A 20,892-nucleotide genomic window follows, 5' to 3' on the forward strand; every position below is an offset into this window, starting at 1 on the left:
ACCAACTCCTTAGAACTGGAAAAAAAAGGAATACCTTTTGCAGTAGTTGCTGTATTTCCAGTGCACAAACCTCAAGATTATTTGGGCCAATAAATCTGGGATGCAAATAGAAAGTCAGATGGAAAACATTAGTGATTGTTCTCAGGCATTAAAGAACATAACCCAGAACTTCTATTTCAAAAAATTACATCTACAGGTTACTCTATTTTCATGCTTTTCAAAACATCAGAGATGTCAATTGTTTAGCAAGCAGATTCTGACATAGGCTGTGCTCTTTTTAGTGGCCTTTTTCACTGTACATTGCATGTGGTATATTTGTATTATACAGCTAAATTTCAGTGGTGTTGGGTGGATTCATATTTATTTATATTGAGATAAAGCTCTCTCGAGTAATTAATGTGAACCAATTTCTCTTTAGCTACTGAAGACCCACAATTAGTTTTCATTAAGTGTAGAACTTACCTTTTGCATCAATGTGGGAAATCAGACAGGAGAAAACAGATTTCATTAGCTCCTGGTGCAGCTCAAGATATGTGTTGATACTGCTGATACCCAAATATTTAGGAATCTCTCATTCTGCATTAAAGAAATGTTCATGTGTTGTGGCCCATGCATGTCCCTTTGTCATCTCTCCATTCAATTTGATAAGACCATGGTATGAATGTAATTGTTAAGAGGTCAAGGGGGGAAAAAGTGCTTATAGGCAAATTTTGCTCTTAGGAGCTATATTAGTGTGGTTTGGTACTGGGCAAGTTTCTGATGTTCTCAAACCAATTAGCATGCAGGAAGAAAATGGTGACTAGATGTACGGTTATGAAGAAGTAATTATTTGCTTCTCCAATTTCCCAAATCCTATAAAAAATTAATTTGATTGAAATGTGAACATTTCAAATTTGAAAGCTGTTATTTTTGAGCTAGTTTGTGAATAGTTATGTGGGGGGAAAAGGGAGTTTTGCCATGGGATGTCTGCAAAAGATTTGAGATTTTTTTTTTTTTTCAATGTTCTCTGTTTTGGCAATAAACTCAGTCATAAATATATGCATACCTCGGCTGGATAGCTTTTGGGAAGTCTTTATTCCTACTTTTTTTTTTCTGCTCCCAGAAATACTCTTCTTGATTCCTGCACCCAAAATTGAAATCTACCACTGAAATCAACAAAGAAAGAAATGATAAAGTTTTTTCTTATGGTTAACAAACAAGGTCAAACAAGACTGTCCAGATATTATGAGCATGTAGAAATTAATAAACGGACAATGCTGGAAGCTGAAGTAATCAAAAACTGTCTCTCCCGTTCAAAGGATGAGGTAGGTTTTTTAGGTTTTATTTTATCCACATCTCAAAACTTTCCCATATATATATATATATATATATGTGTGTGTGTGTGTGTGTGTGCATGTGTGTGTGTGTAAAAATACATATATATATTTCTCCCCCCCCATCTCACAATATTACTACTGATAATTCTGAAACCTATCAGTTTCTATCACAGGTCATTATTTTATTTGTACCCATGATAAAAAAGATTGTGTTTCTAGATTATGGGTTCAGTCAGCTGAGCTGTTATTCTGGTATTGAATAAATATGTTTTTCTGAGGCTTACAGAGATTTTGGAGTTGTGTGTATCACTGTCATGAAGATTCATCTTCTTTGTTTGAAAAGGCTCAGAAGTGCAGGAAAAACTAATTTTATCCTTGTATTGCTTGTCTGATAGAGGTGAATGGAGGGCTATTACTGTTTTGCCAGACGGTAGAAGGCAGAGTACTGAAAACTCCGAATTTAAACGTAAGGTAGAGCATTCCAAATCATGAAAACATTATCTAAAGCACAGGGAGGGTTGGAAACCCAAATTTTAGACCTCTGTATTAGACTTTTTATTCAAAAAAAAGTGTTCACGTGTTCTGCAAGAAAATCAGAAAACATAGTAGGTGGAAAATTTGTTGGATGAAAGTTGAGATTTTCATTGATTTCTTAATTAAATCATTGGTTAAGAAAAACACCAAAGTTTTGAACATTAACTTGAATTAGAGGAGAAATATATGACTTGGACAGTGAAGTTTTCTGTTTGTGTTCTGAAGTCAGCTTCTTTTCATTAATGAAACGTGTTCTTGCACAGCACTCCTCACATACTTACTCTAGGAAATCTCAATAAAAATAGCAGTTCTTATAAGTCCCTTAGTTCGCAGCTTTGACGGCGGCTAAAGAAATGAACGTTTTCCTGCTGATCCTGCGAGGACATTTCCGAGCGCGGGCTCCAGCGCAGGAGCTGCCGGCGCTGCCGCTGCCATTTCGGGCACCGAGAGAAATGACACGGACAGAAAAGGCGGCGACATCTCCTCTAGCGGCGTGAAACGGCGCCATCTCCTGGCTCCCTCCTGTTGGGAAAGACATGCTAATTCCCCACTCTCTCTGGAAGTCTAATATTCTTAATTTTTTAATTAAAATACTGATTTTTTTTTTTTTTTTTAGTAGGATAGTGACCTTTAGGTCTCTTTTTGAAAAGGCTTGCAAATGAAAATTACGGGAAAGTACTGGGGACCTTTATAACCCCAAACAAGTCACTTCTGTTCTGCATGTTTTAGTTTATCCCTTTTAAAAGTAGTGGCATGTTTTCTGCCAGCAGATGGAATGTGTGGTGTAGCAGTTACCATACAAAATTTCTTTCAAGTTAAAATTGATGGATCTTGGGAAATCCATGTTCTCTGTGGATCTTACCAAGCTGAAAGCTCAAGCCCTTTGAGCAATGTGCTTTACAGTGTTGTGTGCTTAAATGGCAGCTGCTATATTTGACTCATTTTGCTTCTGCTTAGTGCTCTTTCATTGAGTATAAGGACTTCAAGCTGGTGTACCGACAGTATGCAGCCCTTTTCATAGTTGTTGGCATCGACCAGACAGAGGTAAGAAATTATATGCCCTCTTGCAATGAACATTTATAGTGATTATCACAGGCTAGATCTCAAGTCTTCACCAGTTTCGTTTATTTGAAGTAAGAGAGGTATGAAAGGAAGTGTGCTATGTTTGACTTTGGTCTTTCGCAGTAGAATGAACTGTTACCATGAGGTAGTCTTCCTGACCCTTGTACTGATTCTGCAATAATTTTTGTGAGGTGGGGTTTCTCAACAAATGTTAGCATTACAGCCGGGTCCGCTGTCTCATCTGTGAAGACTTCCCACTGCTTTTAAAGTCCTTGGCCAAAGAAAAAATTCCTATACTGCCAATTTATTTTGCTTTTCAAAAAGGAAAAATAGAAAGGTATTTGAAAGCTGACAAGTAATGTTATTTCATTTGTTCGGGTTGCACCTGGGAAGCCTTAGTGTTTGCATTGATAACTGGTTCTCAGAAATTAATTCAGCTCTTTATGTTGGAGATCTTAACAGGGTGGTGTGGAAGGTAGCTGCTGCCTACCACAGTATCTTTGGGTCAGGGTTATCATGGCAGGCAGTTTGGGACAAATTATTTTGGCGTTGCTAAAGAAATCGCCCAGCAGAGGCTGGCTCTGTGCTACAGCTGGCTGGTGTGACTTCAGCATGGGCAGGCTTAACCTAGTTAGCCATGTGTGTCCATAGGGCTGAACTGGGAGGAGGTGGAACAAAAGCTGCAGTGGGGTGGCAGCAGCCCGGTGAGGGAATCCATTGGCTGTTGCAGAGCTGCTCTGTGTGGTTGGCCTGGAGCATCTGCCCTGAGTGAGCACTACCCAGCTCTTGGCACCTCAGCTGGGTAACTAGATGGCCTGAGCGGAGGGCTGACTCTATTGTCTAGTGGCTTTTCATTCCACAGACTGAATTAACACAAATAATACTATTACATTTTCCAGATATTGATTTAATATTCAGTTGTTTTTAATTTCAGAATGAGATGGCAGTATATGAACTAATTCATAATTTTGTGGAAGTTTTGGACAATTACTTCAGCAGAGTGGTGAGTGAAACACTGAATCTGTTATGAAATATTTTTTCTCTTTCAAAACTTTGATGGAGGTGTCATTGCAGAGAATAAATCAAAGGAGAAAAATAATTAGTATTTTAGAATTTTGATAAATATTATCACTGTGGGGAAAGGCAATATGAGCTGATTTTTCAGAGAAGTAAAAGTATACGTGGGTTATAAATTATCAGACAAGGAATACCAGAAATATTTCTGTTGGAAAAGCATGGGTTTATAGGTTTTATGGGGTTTCTTTGGGTCATATACTCTTAAATAAGCCATGGGCATTTTATATATTTTTAAGAAATAAAGAGGTTTTACTTTGCAGTTCTTATGCACTTTATAGCATTACATTCCCCAAATGAAAACTTCATTCATGATTAAGATGGTGTAAGCATGAAGCAGGGAACTGACATCACTCTTATTGAATAAGATCAGAGGAATGGAGCAAAAGAAACCTCAAAAACCAGTCTGTACTTGTACTCCCCCATATTGTTGTCAGGCAACAGTGAATATCTGATGAAACAGCTATTACAGAGATAGTAATTTTGTTAAAGATTCAACATCAGACATGGCTCCACTTAAAATGACACTGTTCCTTTTCGTGGGAGATTTTTTTGTTTGCTTGTTTTTATGAAGTTTGAAAATGCAGCATTGTAATTCTGGTTTGGATATTTACTGTTTAATATAGGGTTTGTAATAAAGTTGTTACAAAAAAAAAATAACTGAAGTCATATTTTGGCACAGTTTCAGTTAACTTTTGCTGAAATGTGTTGGATATGCCTCTCAGAAAAGAGGACTGGATAGTTTCCTCTGTAGTCCATGTACTTGAGGGTATTACACTGGTAACTGTACATACAAGTTATCAGGATGCATGGTCTGTAACTGCTTTCTCAGTTCTAGTACCATAGCAGGCATGGCAGAGCTCCCTCTGTGAATTCAAGGACGCTCTTGAAAAAGTCATCTGCACCCTTCACTGTTTAGATGCTTGGCAAATCTTTTAGGCTGTTATCTCAGTTGATGTTCCCCAGCCCACTGAAACTGCTGGTGCTAAGTATATAGCTTTCTGACTGCACTGAGTTCAGATTCTCTTAAAATTGCTGATTGTAGTCCCAACCTAAGCAGTGATAACCAGGAATGGAATTAGATCTCGGCAGCACAGGAATACACAATAAAATTTAGTCACATTTTATTTGTCTGACTGAGCTAATAGTTGCCAACTACCTCTCAAATTTTATTCAATTAAAGCAGAGCAAAAATAGATATAGTTATTATACATATAAATATAGTATACATATAATCCTTTGACCACACACATAACCCAACCACTGATAGCTGTTAGAAATTTGCTGAGTTCGTCATACCAGAGTTTGGGTTTTTTTTTCTTCCACAGAATTTTGGGTTTGAGACTAGAGGAACCTAAAAGGGGGGCGGCGGGGGGGGGGGCATGCTAAAAGAAATCTCATGCCATTTGATGGTTGTGGTTCTAATATCATATAACATGGTAAATGGTAGAGTACTAAGACAGGGGCTGTAATTCTAGCTGGGGTTTCTGGCAGTAACCACAGAGCAAGAAAGTATAAATTTGAACTTTTACAGATTACTGTTTAGGATTTGCAGATTTTTAGCATAATCCCAAATTATGATGATGGCAGTGGAGACAGAACTCTGGGAAAGGAGAGAACGTGTGTCCCATTCTACAAGGACATTTTGTCATCTATTATTTTTAGACTTGAGAGCTTTAAACATACTCACGTACTCTATTTTTATCTAACAGAGTTTACAGAGTTTGAATTCAGATAGGAGAACAAACATTAATGGAATTAGGGGGAAAGCTTTCAAAGTTGCTTGTGAAATGTAATTCTGAGTCCCCTTCACCTCTATGTGGCTGTCCTGGAAAAATTCTGCATACTTTTCAGAATAATTCCAATGTTTCCAACAACCTTTTAATGCTAGAAATCTTAAACTGACTGGGCCCTTAAAAAGCAATTTTTGTGATGCATTAAAAACTTCTAATTGAAGAATGGCAGAGTCACTCAGCAGAGGTCTGTAGACTAGAACCCGTCCAGTTTAGATCATCTTTAGACCACAGAAGTAGTAGCAATTTTACCAGTAAAACTTACCAGCTTTACTCTGCCTTAAAACCAGGTTTAGACCATGAATGAAAACTATTATCACACTAAATTCTCTAGATAGCAAGTGAAGATTCCATCTTTTAGTAGAGACTGGGGAATCTCTACCCAACTGTGCATGATCTTAAGTGCTAAGGCTGTGATTAATTCTTTCTAAGTTTAGCTATTTAACTGAGGCACCTAAGTTAGAAATTTGGTCATCCTAAGCTTCCATTACTGGCAGTGGAGACCAATGAGTATCTCAAGAAAGTGAGTCATGCCTCAAGTGTGCCGAGTCAACTGGTGAAGATCCCCATCCCTTCTGCTGACTGCAGAGAGACCACGAGAGCTTCTAAATCAGACATTTTGTTTAAATGATTACTACTTGGGGAAAATCCAGAAATAGAAGGGAAATGATGACTAGATGAAGAATTGTGTTGCTGGGGCTGGAGAATACTTAGAAGTGCTAAGGGTCCAAAGCTTGGAGTTGCCTTGCATTTCCTAATATATGCAGCCACTACCACAGCCATGGGTATCTACAGGGTCTAGATTTTGCTGTTGAAATGATCTGCAGCAGCAACTTCAACTGTGTAAACTTGGCATTAATGTCCTGGTTTTGCAGGAGGAAAAGAGAATATAGGGCTGGAACTGCCATGATTAGAGCTGCTGATGAGTGCCACCCACTCATTCTGATGGCACTGCCTATATTCAAATTGTTACTTGTAGGTGACCTCAGTGGGTTTTTAAAGTAAAACATTAGCTTTGTTTACAGAGACAGGGAACACGTGTAAAGCAAAGCAGTGTTGCAGGAAAGACCATGTAATTGTCCAGTCCAGAACAGATATCTGAATCCCTCTAAAATTTTCTACTGTTATTTTGAAGACTTTCTTTATCCTTTGAAGGGATGTGTAATGTTTAATGATTAAGAGATGAGATCATCTGAGATAAGAGATCAAACTGTAGCTAATAGCTGTCTATCTCTTTTCCTTGCAGAGTGAATTAGATGTATCCTTTTCAGTATCAGAAATCAATTTGTTATCGCTTTTTGGTATATGTTCCAGTTCATATTGTCTTCGTAGCACTGACTGTCACTCAAGTCAATGCAGATGTTCACCAGTTTGCACTTGGAGTAAGTAGCACTATTTTGGCATCTTTCTGAAAGCATAGCTGATGTTCAAATGGGTCACCTATTTAAATCCTCCATCATTAAGTAAACCTGGTTCCATTTAAAGTAAGACACAGAGAGCTTGCTTTGAGAGAACTAAGTACATGAAAAGTTAAATTCATGGGGAATTTCAGGCTTAACTAGTTAAAGGTTTCACTTTGAGTTTACAGTAAAATAGATATTGAAATTACTGTAATAACAACTGAATGGTACAGCTGTGTCTTGAGCCAAATAGCAGCACTGTTTGCAAGATTATGTTTGCAGTTTGATCTTGCTTCATGTAAGCAAGAAGCGAGTTTTACTTTCTGTATCTTTGCAAGGAGGGAAAAAACCTGGGATGAGAATATTTAGGAAAGCAGGTGTTAACTTCTTTTCCCACTCCTCCTCTTACACTGCTGTATTTTCATGTGTGTGTTTTGCAGGGTATTAATCAAAATGTGATTTAAAACTCGCCCAAATACAAATACTAAAATACAGTCTTGAACAATTAAACATGAATAGCAAGTAAATAAAATACAATACTGGAAAAATTAAACCAGGAGAATGTAGCACAGTCTTCCTTCTCACTTCTTCCAGTTCCACTGCATGTTGACTCTACTCCAGCAGTTCTTATGCTTCTATTTGTTGTTGGTTAAATGCAGATCTGCTGGTACAAAGAGTTTCAGTTACACAACTGAAATACAATTGCCATCTTGCAATCAAGAACTGTCAAGTAATTTAGTTTATTTATTTATTAATTACCACTTATGAAGAACATAGGAAAAGTCTGTAATTTTTCTTGTTCTTACTTCTTTACTGAAGAAGGAAAAAAGGAAATAAAAAACAACAGGAAATAATTAATTTCACTTTTGAAAATATTTTAAGGCTTGCTATGTGCTGTAACTGTCTCTATTTGCTGGCTATATATATATATACATATATATATGTGTGTGTGTGTGTGTATATATATAGACACTAACACATACTGTCTATGTTTCCTTCCTGAAATTTAGAAAATGCTGTGGTGCTAGTAAAACACCCTTAAATTCACTGATACTATGAAAGAGCAATAATGACATTCCATTGTGAAGGGATACTTAAGGTGTGTGAGCAATTACAGAAATACATTTTTTTGTCTTCAGTTAGTTCTAATCCTGAACTGTGTTCATGTATATGAACTTTACCAAATTAGAGACTAACCTGACCTATTTAGTAATTACACTGACCTATTAGTAATTAAAAAAGAATCCCTATGTTTCCATATAGTGTACTTTGAACATGCAATTGCCTGATTATCTGAGTCATTTGGTATACTGACAATTCTAAATTCTGCTGCCTCTGCTCACTGATTTCCTGCCAAGAGAGAGCTCTATACCTTGAGTTACTCCCACTAGCCTATTGAATAGCTGAGAAAGGCCGCTGCATATCATAGAATGGTTTGGGCTGGAAGAGACTTCAAAGGTCATCTAGTTCCAAACCCCTTGCTATGGGAAGGGACACCTACCACTCATCCAGGTTGCCCAGAGCTCCATCCACCCTGGGTCTTGAATACCTGCAGGCATGAGACATCTATGACTTCTCTGGGAAACCTGGGGTAGTCCCTTACTACCTTCATAGTAAACAGTTTTTTCCTAATATTTTATCTACATCTGTTCTCTTTCAGTTTGAAGCCATTTCCCCTTGTCCTGTCACTACATGCCCTGATAAAACATCCCTCTCCAGCTTTCTTGTAAGGCTCCCCTTAGGTATTGGAAGGCCCCAGTTAAGTCACATCTAAATAATCTCTTTATCCAGGCTGAATAATCCCAATTCTCTCAGCCTTTCCTTGTAGGAGAGGTGCTCCATCCTGCAACCATATTGGTGGCCTCCTCTGGAGTCATTCCAGCATGTCCTTCCTGTGCTGGCACCCCAGAGCTGGGGGCAGCACTGCAGGTGGGGTCTCACAGAGCAGAGCAGAGGGACAGAATCCCCTCCCTGGCCCTGCTGCCCACGCTGCTTTGGATGCAGCCCAGGACACCCTTGGCTCTCTGGGCTGGCAGTGCCCATGGCTGGGTCATGTCCAGCCTCTCAGCCAGCAGCACCCCCAGGTCCTTCTGGGCAGGGCTGCTCTCCATCTGTCCATCCCCAGCCTGTGCTGGTACCAGGGGTTGCCCCGACCCAGGTGCAGCACCAGCACTTGGTCTTGTTAAAACTCATGATAATCCCATGGGCACTCTTGAGCTTATTGAGATCCCTGTGGATGGCATCCTGCCCTTAGTCTGCGCTGTTTGGAGAAGTTGTTGCATTACAGGCCAACACTAGCATTGGCAATGGGTGCAATACCCTGTCTGAATGATTCATGAAGAAATTCATCTACATGGGTCTCATCTGCATGACAGTATGAATATAAATATTTAGAAAATAGGAGTGTGCATTATTAACTTACTTGGTCATAGTTGAAGAAATACTGGAAAAACTCATGTCTGATACATCTCTCCTTAACACATATGATATATGCATGAAGTATATAGCTTTAGCATTCAGAAGTGCACTTTTTTAGGATAGACATTTCAGGAACAACTTTACAATAAAACATTTTACTTCTATATACGTACAAGATAATTCTCCCATTCAGTCAGCCTTAATTCTTAACTTGAAAGGCTACCTAAAGTAGTCGAAATGAGATACCTTCTCTTATTAAATGTAAAGCAGAGGTGTAACTAAGGAAGTGGATTGTTCAGGATTGTACTTTATTTTTGACAACAGCTTGAATAGCTGACCCAGAAGAACAATCTGGACAAGTGCCTTTATCTATTATTGCAGGACAAGAAATAAACCATCAGCCTGCCTTTCAAAATGTGAAAGAAAATATTCTCCCCTGTGATTAAACCATTGCCTTTGACAAATGGTCTCACACTAACTCTTGTACTCAGTGCAGTTAGCTTGGATGCAAAATACCTGCTGGAGAAGGTATCCTCTGAAGATCTGCAACAGTGCACACCAAGTAGTATTTACAGAATCTTAGTTTACAGAGTATCTTGCAGGAGACTCTCATAATTTCCTGAGTGTCTGCTATTATTTTTGTGTACAGATCCATAGGAAGTTTATTTTAATTGTGATAGTGGCTATTCTATATAGCCAGTGGTGTTTATTAACGTGAAAAAAATAGCAGGAAATTACATTAATTCAAAACCCATTTAAAATAGGCTATTCAGAGGCATAGCTACTAAGGCTATTAATGCTTTAACAGAGCAAAGCCCAGTGAAATCCAAAGGCTGAGTCTATCATACAGTTGAGATGTCCCTGGAGCCCACACCAAGCCTGCAGCATGTGCAGTGGTTCTTGCAGCTCCCAGACACAGTGTATTACCCCAGTATTCCTGGCAGTTCAGCTCCAGCAGAGGCAGAACTCCAGCTTTCGTTTAGGTCCAAAGCTGAATTCATCCAGTACATCCACACTGTAGCTCATGTCATGTCTGTCTGGAGTCAGATGTCAGGAATGGTGCCTTGGGCACAAGGCAGGGACTGGGTCCAATCTGAATCCTTCCCAACAGGATTTATACATCATGTTGGTATGTATGACATAGATAGGTATGATGCTAAATAACGTATGAACTATTGTATAGTTCTCTCATGTATCCTGCAAAAATGAACACAGATTACCTGTTGGCTGACTAAATACTTGAGAATAGCCAGCTTTTTACAGAAGCTTTCATGTGTGAACTGTGAACCACTTATCCATCATAGGATGTCCATTTTCATTTTGAGAGTCAGTTGCACACTTTAATAGAGTACCTAGGCTGGAATGACATTACATTCCTAAAGTTGTTTGGATTGTTTTTAAAATATCAGTAAGTAGTGTTGTTGGGCTAGCTGAATGAACAAGTACAGAAATTGTCCTCGGGCTGTTATGCCCTAATGTGTTAATAGCACTGGATAAGCCTCACTTTGCCTATAAAATAAGTGGGAAGGGTTTTCTGTAGTACTAGAACTCCAGCTTGGGTGGTGTAGGAACTACTTTCTTGCTATGATGAGGACAAAAGAGATTAAAAAACACAAGTGTTAGGACAGTAGCTTTATAGGGAACAAAACCCTACTGTGACAGTTTCTAAAATTACTAAAGGTTTCTAAAATTACTAAAGGTAACTTTTCTATTGCTTGAACTGGCCAAGCAAAACTTACTTGAAGACACATTGTTAATTTCTAGAGAAACAGATACTTATGCTCCCATTGTGGGAAGGGAGGGGGTGAAAGAGTGCTCTAGGACTAAGCATCTGAAGAATGTCTTCTTGATCCAAAAAAGCCATTACATTCCATTGCAATTTGCTGCTGCTGCTCCTAGGATAGATAAAAATCTTTGATACAGGGCATACTTCATGTGCATCAACTATTCTTCAGTTCCCCATGGGATAACAACTGAGAATACAGTGCATTTAAGGAGTGAGAAAACTGAATGATGAATTTATTCTGAGAATTTATAAGGATACACTTCAGTTTACATTGTAATGTAAGTGGATACAATGGAAACCTGTCAAAACTAGCTTAAAATTAGCTTTGTTCTAGAATTTCACAGAACTTGAAGGCACCTTTGTCTCCTATTTCATATCAGCATAGTCATTTGAGGAAAAAATGGTTGAGAAAGTATTTAATGGGTTTCAGTGCCTTAAACATGCCTGCCACTAGATAGGCTAAAAGTTATTGAATGTGAACATTGGCAAAGATAAGTCAGAATCTGTGAGGCTAGACTATATAAAGAAGCAACTCCAACTAGTCCCTAGTTGAAGATGAATGTACACAATAGAAATCAAGGGTTTTTAGTACTGTATATTCAGTAGCAAACCATCTGCCCCATATGTACCTATACCATAATCTACAAAGCGTTTGTGTGTGCTCCTGGGTGTGTTCTATGATCACAAGGTGCACTTCATCATCTCTTAAGCCTAGACACATCCTTAAATTACTTGCCTGGAAAACCCAAGATCTCTTAAAGTGCCTCTCTCTGAAGAATTTATTTATTACATGCAAATCCTAACTGTGCCTTTCCCTCTTCTTTCCTTCCCCTCTTCCCTGCTCAACTGTCTGTATAATGTTTTGGGAAAGGAGGCACAATACTCGTGTCACAAGTACTTCCTCTGAGTATGCATTTGCCCTAAAAACTCTGGGATAGTAGAAAGTACCATTAATGTCTTTAAGAAGGGGAGCTCTTTAAGTTACCAAAACCCAACATAAAATTTAAAATGCCAGCTGTGTAGGTGCATTGACTTCTGATGCTTGGTATGCAGCTGTTGCAGCATTGCCATAAATTGGGAAACCAAAGCAGTGGGGAGGGGGGGTGTCTCACCTGTTCACCTTTGCCCAGGCTGGCATGCAGAGATTAACACGTTTTCCTCTTCATTCTTGTTTTTAAAAGTCCTGCTATCCTCTGCATGGATCTAGTGAAAGTCCCTTCATGGTCTTTTTGTGGGCAATCAGGATTCTTACTGGAAGCAGGACCTTAAATGACAGCTCTGGGTGGAGCACATGGCAGTGCAAACACCAAATACAGCTTTTTCCTGTTGCCAGCTGCTCAAACTGGTTTGCTTTGCTCCTTTCAGCTGGGTGTGGATCTATGACTTCAGGGCTTTAAACCCTGAAATTTGGGGTCACTTGCCAAACAAGTAACAGGTGAGGAGGATGAGCCTTGCTAAGGATAAAATACATATCCCTCCCTGGGCAGGGCATTCAGACATGAATGACTGAGCTGTGTTAGGCAAGATGTAACCATAAAGCGTAGGTGAAACTTACAGGAAGGGGAAAAGAGTCAGGGTTGCTCCCTGTACAATCCAATTGGTAAAGGGAGGTGGGATGTTAGGTTGAGGTTAAAGAATGCTTTAGGACCTCTTCCAAAATCAAGGTGATAGATCTTTCCAGATGGTATTAGTATCCCCATTCAAACTGCAGATTTAATTACTGCTTCTGGAGTAATGACTGTGAGATTACCACATTTGAGATGGACAGTAGTCATAACCACTTCTCTGCAATGGAGTAAACCCATTTGGAAATAACCTGGAATGGCCTGCAGGGAAATTGACATCCCACAGAACTACACTGGGTCTGAGTGGAACAGCTCCAATATTCTTACTGGCATGGGTACAGTTTTCCTTGACATGGTATTGGCTCTTCTGCAAATACAGCAGGGGAAAAAACAGTGCTAGATGTGATTTAAATGTTTTCTTAAACAGGATGATGAAGAAAAATAAGATGGGAAGGTCAGGTTGTTGCGTTGTTACTGATCCTGGTTAAGTCATCTGGGTTTTAGATTTTTGGAACTGTTAGAGGAAGAGAAAGGTCTGGTCTCTGCTATGGGAACTGGGGCAGTGTAAATCAGTGGTAGAGTGCAAAAATTAAAAGCCAGGAGGAGTTGGCTTTCTCACTTGTTGAAACATGAATGGAATGTTATCTAATTTCCTTAACAGATACTGTAGCCCAGTGCAGAGCAGTGCCAGAGGTGAACTAAGCAGCAAAGCAGCTGTCTTTCTAAAAATTCTCACATTACTGTAATAAAGAAATCCTAACTTCTCAGATTAAAATATTTCTGTAAAGGCTGATTTACTTAGTAAGTTTATCACACCAAGAAATTTGTCTTCCATCTTTAAACTGCTAAGCCTAGTAAAGCTACCACCTTTGTCTCTGGTAGCACAGAAATGGTGACTGTTTGAAGTTGTAAGGACTGCACTGCTTCTTGGTATTAAAAGGCACAAGTCTAATTTTTAGAAACAGTGCAGGCCTATGGTCAGATTCAGGAATAAGTCTGGTATTTAAAAAATAATTCAGAATTAAACTAGGTAGTTAAGTTTAGGTCAACAAATTAGAAACTCTATGATGAACCATGGCCATCCCGAAGATCCTGTTGACAGCTATAGTTTCTCACCTAACTCTAGTTTCTCTCTTAACTAGTAGAAAAGTTATTTGGGGACCTGAATTGTGCTATTGCACATACCTAGACATGCTGTGCTCTTAGTCAAGCAGAACACTGCCACCGGAGCAGTGTTACAATTGCTTCCCCTTCTACACAAATAGACAGTAGCATCAAGTTCAGCCCAAAGCACTCACAGCAAGGAGGAACGAATGCATAGATACCTGGCTCCTGAGCTGTTGTCATTTGCAGTTCAGTACTGCTCCAGCTCTTTGGCAAAGCAGTATGGCTGACTGCCAAAGTCAGATCCAGTGGCAGTCAGGAGACAGAGCAGTCTTCAATGCCTGAGTCGTGTTCAAAAATAAGACTGTGGTATTTGTCACACTGAGCAGAGGGAACTCTTGATGCCTTCAAAAACCTGATTCTTGCAACTCCACTAATTATGTTAGTGGACTTCCCTGCTAAATACAAAGACTACAGCAAAACCAGGCTGTCTTCCTGAGTTCAATTCATAGTGTCATAAATAGAGTGGTAGAGAAGGCACTCAAGAGACTCATCAAACTGGGGGAAAAGTATTGAGAGGTGTATTTAGCAGTTACTGTATGAAGTCTTGCTAGCTCCACTGCAGCAGTCCTCAATACATGGGCAAGATTTAGAAGGTACAAAATGAAGGCAATGCAGATCTGTTGTGCTCAGTGTAGAACACATGTAAAGAGCAGCAACAGGTGGAGAGTAAGGCAGATAAAGTGTTATTCATGCTCTGTGTGTGTATGTATGTCAGTGAGGCATAACAGATGCACCCAGCAGGCTGCTTTGCTGTGCCCATTTCCACTTCAAGTTCTAGTGATACATGGCAACATCTGAGTATCTTTTCACAGCATAACCCTTGGCAGTTTTTCAGTGGATGTGCTGGACACTCATGTTTGCATGTATGCACTCGTTTCATGAATGCGCACCACTCTGTACCCCTGGAGAGTCTGTCATCTTTTTTTTTTTTGAGACAGATGCTGTTAGATAAAGGAAAGACAGATTTGCTTATGGACAAATTTCATATATCACAACTGTACAAATTCATATTGCTCCAGTTTATTTTCCTTTGGGTGAATATTAGAGATGATAAATATATTTAGGAAGTATTTAAAATATGAACCATTTATTTACTTTTGCTCTTCTTTGTGAGATCTACTGCTAGATCAATGACTCAACTTCATGTATCAGCATACTCCTCTTAAGCTATGTCCAAGCAGCAGGACAAGGAAATTTTGAGAATCTAGTGTTTAAGAACTTGGTAATTACTCTTCTTTGAAGAATGCAGAATTTTTGCATCTTCACACAGAAGATTGTGATCCCCTGGTAACACTTCATATCCAGACAATACATGGTACTCAGGCAGACAGTAAAATTAACCACCTACATCTAAGTGCAAGTTTACCTGGCTTTTGTCACTATGTACTACTACTATATTCCAGGAAGCTGGGGCTTCAACTTCTCTACTTCTGACCACTCTGTGATCAGAAAAAGATGTCAGTCAAACTCTTTCTCTAGCTTTATTAACATAATGGTGAATAAATTAAGAAATACATATTTCTGTAAATTTTTATTAAAGACTCGGGTGCCTAAGATTTTTTTTTTCTGAATTATCTTCACATTGTTCAAAATACACTTAACTTGAAATGTTTCTAGATCATGTTCAACTTGGACAGAGTGCACATCATTTTGGATGAAATGGTGCTAAATGGTTGCATTGTGGAAACGAACCGGAACAGAATTCTCGCCCCTCTGTTTGTGCTTGACAAAGTGGCAGAAGGCTAGGAAGATGCAAGCGTGACTAAGGCATTTTACAAAACATAGCAAAAGCATCAAGAATGTGCCTGTAGCAGTTTTCTGCTGTTGCAAGACTGACTCATGGAACACTCAAATTATTTGGAAAACATTTTCCATTTTTCTTATACTGTGTACCCAGTGGGAAAGATACAGCTAAACATGTGGGTGCATTCAGTTGCAGCTTCACTGACCCAGCAGAAATTTTCCTAGAGTGGTCAATAATTTTAAAACATTTGAGGATGAAGAAATGGAAACTTACCATGACTGACTAGGTATCACTTTAAATTATGTAGTGTCATGTCAGACCTAGAAGAGAAAAACCGAAGAAATATAAATTCAAACTGAGTTTCAGTCCTTTCCTTAAGCATCAACTATTTTCATACAAATTTACTGTTAATAATGGTTCTGTGACTTTTATGCCCACTTCTAAACTATATTCATCCTTCATCAGATTTCCCACCCTTTGACATGTAAGTCATGGACACAAAAAGAAATGTACAGATGTGTTAAATATTTTTGCATACTTTGCAAGTTGTAACTGGAATTATTTAGCACTTAAATATTATAATATTAATAAAAGATTATTCAAATCAGAAGTTTAATGCTATTTTGTCATGTTGGCTTCATAAACTACGCAAAATCTTTCCCACTTTGGCACACCAGTGTATTTTTTTCCCTCTTGTATATGCTGTATATGCATCAAGATTAAAACTCTTACAGAAGATGAGTAATAAAAGATATGCATGTTCTCAGGTCCGGGTAGGTACCGAATGAAATCTCCCTTTTTGAGCAGGAAGCTGTAGCTATGCTAAGTTGCATGCCCAGGCATCCAGCATGCTGATTCACACTGCATACTACTCTGTAAGTCAGGGAACAGTTGGCAGTCTCAGCTTACTTCCACTTACCTTTCTAGAACTGTTATTGCCTCCATCTTCTTAACCTCCAGCCCAACCCTAATAATCTGATACTGAACAAGCATATTCTTGTATGTGAAAGCACATACTGGTCACATAAATACCACTCAGAAACCAGGGTCTAAGAAGCAAAAAGTGTTGTGTGTGACAATAATCCACAGTAACACGTTTATCAAAACAAGATGATGTTGGAACTGGAGCAGAGCTGCATAAACCTGGACAGAGGTGTCTGAAAAACAACAGGCACAGGAGTGGGCAGGATGGTGGATATTCCCCTCCAATTAATTCTGCGTTAGGGAAAACCTCAAAAACAATGCTGTGAAGTCCTACAAACAATGCCATGAAAAGAAATCTGGCACCAACCTGTTGTGATGTGCAAGGCAGAGTCTTTTGGCAAGCCCCTCTCAGCAGTGCTCTGAGAAAAAGTTGTTACCAAAGAAAACTGGCACAAAGCAAAACTTACTACATACAATAGCCTTTCTTCTTTCCTGGTATCAACTACTTTAAATTCTTTAAAGCCATAGTGTCATCTTGCTTTATCTTACTGTAAGCCACTTTTTTCCAATAAATATCACGTGCTAACACCAAGACAGCCAGTCCACCTCAAGTAAAGCTGAATCAGCTGTACCACCTGAGCCAGATTTTTTTCCAGTGTAATGAAGAACTATAGTCTCAGGTCACATGGGCTCACTGAAGAGCACCAAAACCTGCCACATGCAGGTTATCACTGCCAGATGCATTCTTAAGAAGTTCCATTTACTCTGAAAAGATTTGAACACAGAGATGAATTTGTGAGATAGGTAGTTCTCTTATGTAGTTCTTTGAAACCTTTAAAAAAGCATGGCCTGTTGTTCAGAACATGTACAGAGATTTAGTAAGTATTAATAAAGTATTCAGAAGAGACATTTTTATATGTTGCAAACATTTTAATGATTACTTTTGAGCTTACACATTGGGTGCTTTTTTTTTTAAACTTCAAACTGCAACAAGTTAAATAAATGTTTATAATATACAAAGAAAATACAACCGAAAGTCAAACTTGCTTTAAGTGTGCCTTGCACTAGGAACCAGTGTTTTTTAATAGCTTTATTGTTGAGCTGCACAAACACACTTAAGGATTTGATCTTTATAGCAGGGCATTTGAGAAATCAAAATATATTCCCACTTGAAAGAAAAAAGAAGAAAAAAAATGGTTGTGCATGATTATACGCAAAAACCCACTAAAATACTCCAACAGTGCAGGCACCATTAAAAAAGAAAAGGCTGGAGATGCCCATTAAGTCTAAATTTTAAAGGAAGCAAGTTTCTGACCAGTTAGCTTAAAGCCAGCAAAACAGGGATCAGTGATGGCAACCGTAGTGTACAGGGTATTAAAAGACAAACTTTACACAATACGCTGTTAGAAATTTGTATCAGTGAACACTGAAAATCTGATGATCTGTTCTTTGGAACAGTCAAACAGAAACACCTTAATTTCCAGTTGTGCAAGCCCTTGAAGCATCACACAATGTTCTGTGCCAATTTCTTGCTGGCTGTGTAGTTACAAGGATTTATTTTGTCATTAGCAGCTAACAAACATTCCGCATTTTCCTAAAGCCTCACAGGTGAAAAAAAGGCAAGTCTCATCAGAGCACAGCGTGGAGATCGGATTTTTTGCACACAAACACAAGAGGCTTCACTAGTATCAAAAACACTTCCGTGTGCCAGGCTGCAGTCAGCGGCTCAGTTGAGGTGGAAGCCTTTCTCCATGGTAGCAGCTAGCAGACGCTCCCTCATAATCTCCTCAGAAGAATACTCAGGCAACTTTAGGTAATGCACACATGTGTTCACAGATGGATAACTTGCATCTGTAGCATCAACCTGAGGAAAAACAAGAATTTTACTGCAGCTGTTCACAGCACTCAGTATGGAAGTTAAAACTTGTGAAGTCCTCTAATTCATGGCACTTGCTGCATACCTAACACCAGTTGTCAAGAAACAACAGCATCAGCAAAGCTACAGGGCAATTTATAAATATATTTGCTTTATTTGTACATTAATACTTTTATATTTAAATATATGAATTATATGTGAAAATATATTATATATATATATGGTGTCAAAAAGCAGACCTGAAACAAGAGGTTGCTATTGAAACCTTAGGATAGTGCCATAAATTAACAAAAATAAAAATCATTGTTGTTAATGTAAAAAACTCTTTGTGTTGCCAAGCCAAAGCAGCTGGATCAAAGGGTGGCCTGGAGGTGCCGTACCTTGCGCACAACAGTGAGCCGAGGGTGGAGGTTTGCCAGCCCTCCTGGTGGGAGTGTCGAACAACCAGTGGTGAACTGCAGAAAAGCCTTCCTCTCATCTGAAGACATACCACACAAGACTCTCACAAATCGAAGGAATCCAGGGCTTAAAATAAAGTAAAAGAATTAGTTCTGATAACACTACAAGAGAGTGTGGAAATTTTAAAATTTCTCTTAACTTGACATAGTAGAATTACAATCTTTAGTCATGGTTAAGCAGACATTGTAAGATTCTAGAGCCTGTTGAATATTAAGAAAAAAACATCCTTAAATCCAAAACAATAGTCTTCAATCTCCTTGCAGAGTATTACACAAGAAAAATGTAGGTACATACTTATCTTGGGGTCTTATTTGGGTATCTTGCATTTGAATGCATATGACTGCGTGGAGAAGTAGAGCTTAAACATTTCAGCAGACTTACACAGTTCCAGAAGTAATTTGTATGTTATTGCTAGCAAACATAAAAAGCAGCAAAAACAAATCCCAAACCAAACAAACCTGAAAACATCAAGACCACCTTCTGATAGCCAACCACTGCTAAGTATATCTGTCCCTTGCATAGTACACTTTCTTTTTTAACTACACCTCAAGAGAAAGGAATAAGAAATATAGGCAAACTAACAACTGTACACAGCCAGAAAGAAATTATAACTACTCTCAAACATGAGAATAAAAACTCTAAAATCTTAATGTTTAGTAATCTGTATTAGCTGACATTACGTTTTCACTAGTTACTTGCATTTGAGTAATTTCTTCTCTCATCACAAAACTACCAAGAACCTTTTAACCTATCTATTGTAACACATGGTTATCTCATCCAATTTTAGACAATCATCTGCTCTTCAGTAACCACCAGTTTGATCCAATTTGACATCTTCATCTAATAAATATTCTGGACATTGTATCACTTTATCACTTGACATTTTCTTTTAGCTACTATTTTAAAATCACTCTGAATAAAAGTACCTATCTCTTGTATATCCCAGTTTGGGTTCGGTGTAATTGATGATATCCTCAGCTGCCCAAGAAGGTGATTGATTTCCACAAAGAATCATCTGAACCTCTTCATGGCTGAAGGAACTCAGCTTCTCCATTGGAAAGACTCTATTGAAGCCATCTTTAATTTACATAAGATACAGTTATAAACATGAATCCAAATAATGTTTATAAAATAATGTCAGCATTTAAGTCGTATTTTAGTCAAACCAAAATCAATCAGTAGTTTCTAAATTAAATTAAATGAGACATCTTCACAATTAAAAACAGCATAACTAATGCAAAGGTATTTTGAACTTAGTATCTCACCTACTGTATTCTTAAATAGAAGGTTTATTTTTGAAAGCCATTCTATGCCACCACTTTAAATCAGCATGCCCTAAACACCCATTATTCCACCTAACTTTACATATGTTGTTATATTTGCAGTTACCTCTGAAGGCCTCCATTTGTTTCTGTATACCAGTATGCATGCAGAAGTCAAACATGAGATCTACATACTCCTCTGCATTATCCATTGTTACAGTCTGCAAAGACAGTAGATATATACTGTAAGAATTCACTGTTCATTAAAGTTATTGTTGAGACAATAAAAATTTAACTGCTCGTTAAATTGTAAGGTAGGTTATTTCCTTACCTCATCTTCACCACCTGGTTTGAGATCCACAGCTGTAAACCCATATACTTTGGATGAAGGGCAAAACTGGAAATTTAAACTTCACAACACAAAGGTAGTTAATAATTGAAAACAAGTGTGCTACTACTTTCATAAACACACCAGATTTATAATCTGTCACACCCAAAAGAACCTTACTGGA

At 38.4% G+C, this 20,892-nt stretch overlaps 2 protein-coding genes across 7 annotated transcripts in view; one reads left to right on the forward strand and one right to left on the reverse strand.

Annotated features, from left to right (window-relative positions):
- Positions 1 to 626: 626 nt before the first annotated feature.
- AP4S1 (adaptor related protein complex 4 subunit sigma 1) lies at positions 627 to 16,127 on the forward strand. Its single transcript, XM_062494776.1, has 5 exons — positions 627 to 1,304; positions 2,808 to 2,894; positions 3,847 to 3,915; positions 7,026 to 7,037; positions 15,733 to 16,127. The coding sequence occupies exons 1-5, from the start codon at positions 1,167 to 1,169 to the stop codon at positions 15,859 to 15,861; spliced, it is 435 nt and encodes a 144-aa protein (XP_062350760.1). The 5' UTR covers positions 627 to 1,166; the 3' UTR covers positions 15,862 to 16,127.
- A 1,540-nt stretch (positions 16,128 to 17,667) lies between these two features.
- Positions 17,668 to 20,892, reverse strand: part of HECTD1 (HECT domain E3 ubiquitin protein ligase 1) — a 65,892-nt gene continuing 62,667 nt past the window's right edge. For 5 of the 6 annotated variants that reach the window (XM_062494668.1, XM_062494667.1, XM_062494671.1 and 2 more), the window contains 5 exons: positions 20,712 to 20,790; positions 20,508 to 20,601; positions 20,045 to 20,195; positions 19,040 to 19,184; positions 17,669 to 18,647 (listed from right to left, as the gene is read on the reverse strand). In XM_062494668.1, the coding sequence (XP_062350652.1) occupies positions 18,510 to 18,647; positions 19,040 to 19,184; positions 20,045 to 20,195; positions 20,508 to 20,601; positions 20,712 to 20,790 (607 nt within the window). In that variant the 3' untranslated portion in view covers positions 17,669 to 18,509. Of the gene's footprint in view, positions 18,648 to 19,039; positions 19,185 to 20,044; positions 20,196 to 20,507; positions 20,602 to 20,711; positions 20,791 to 20,892 lie in introns of all 6 variants that reach the window. The other variant, XM_062494670.1, reaches the window with a different exon arrangement.

This window comes from Cinclus cinclus, chromosome 6, assembly GCF_963662255.1.
Source record: "Cinclus cinclus chromosome 6, bCinCin1.1, whole genome shotgun sequence".
Lineage (NCBI taxonomy): Eukaryota > Metazoa > Chordata > Aves > Passeriformes > Cinclidae > Cinclus > Cinclus cinclus.

Bases quoted from the DNA above. Each gene is read 5' to 3' on its own strand.
- AP4S1 (XM_062494776.1), top strand. From the start codon at position 1,167: ATGATAAAGTTTTTTCTTATGGTTAACAAACAAGGTCAAACAAGACTG. The intron at 1,305-2,807 runs GTAGGTTTTTTA...GCTTCTGCTTAG, and splicing joins TCTCCCGTTCAAAGGATGAG to TGCTCTTTCATTGAGTATAA. The intron at 2,895-3,846 runs GTAAGAAATTAT...TTTTAATTTCAG, and splicing joins TTGGCATCGACCAGACAGAG to AATGAGATGGCAGTATATGA.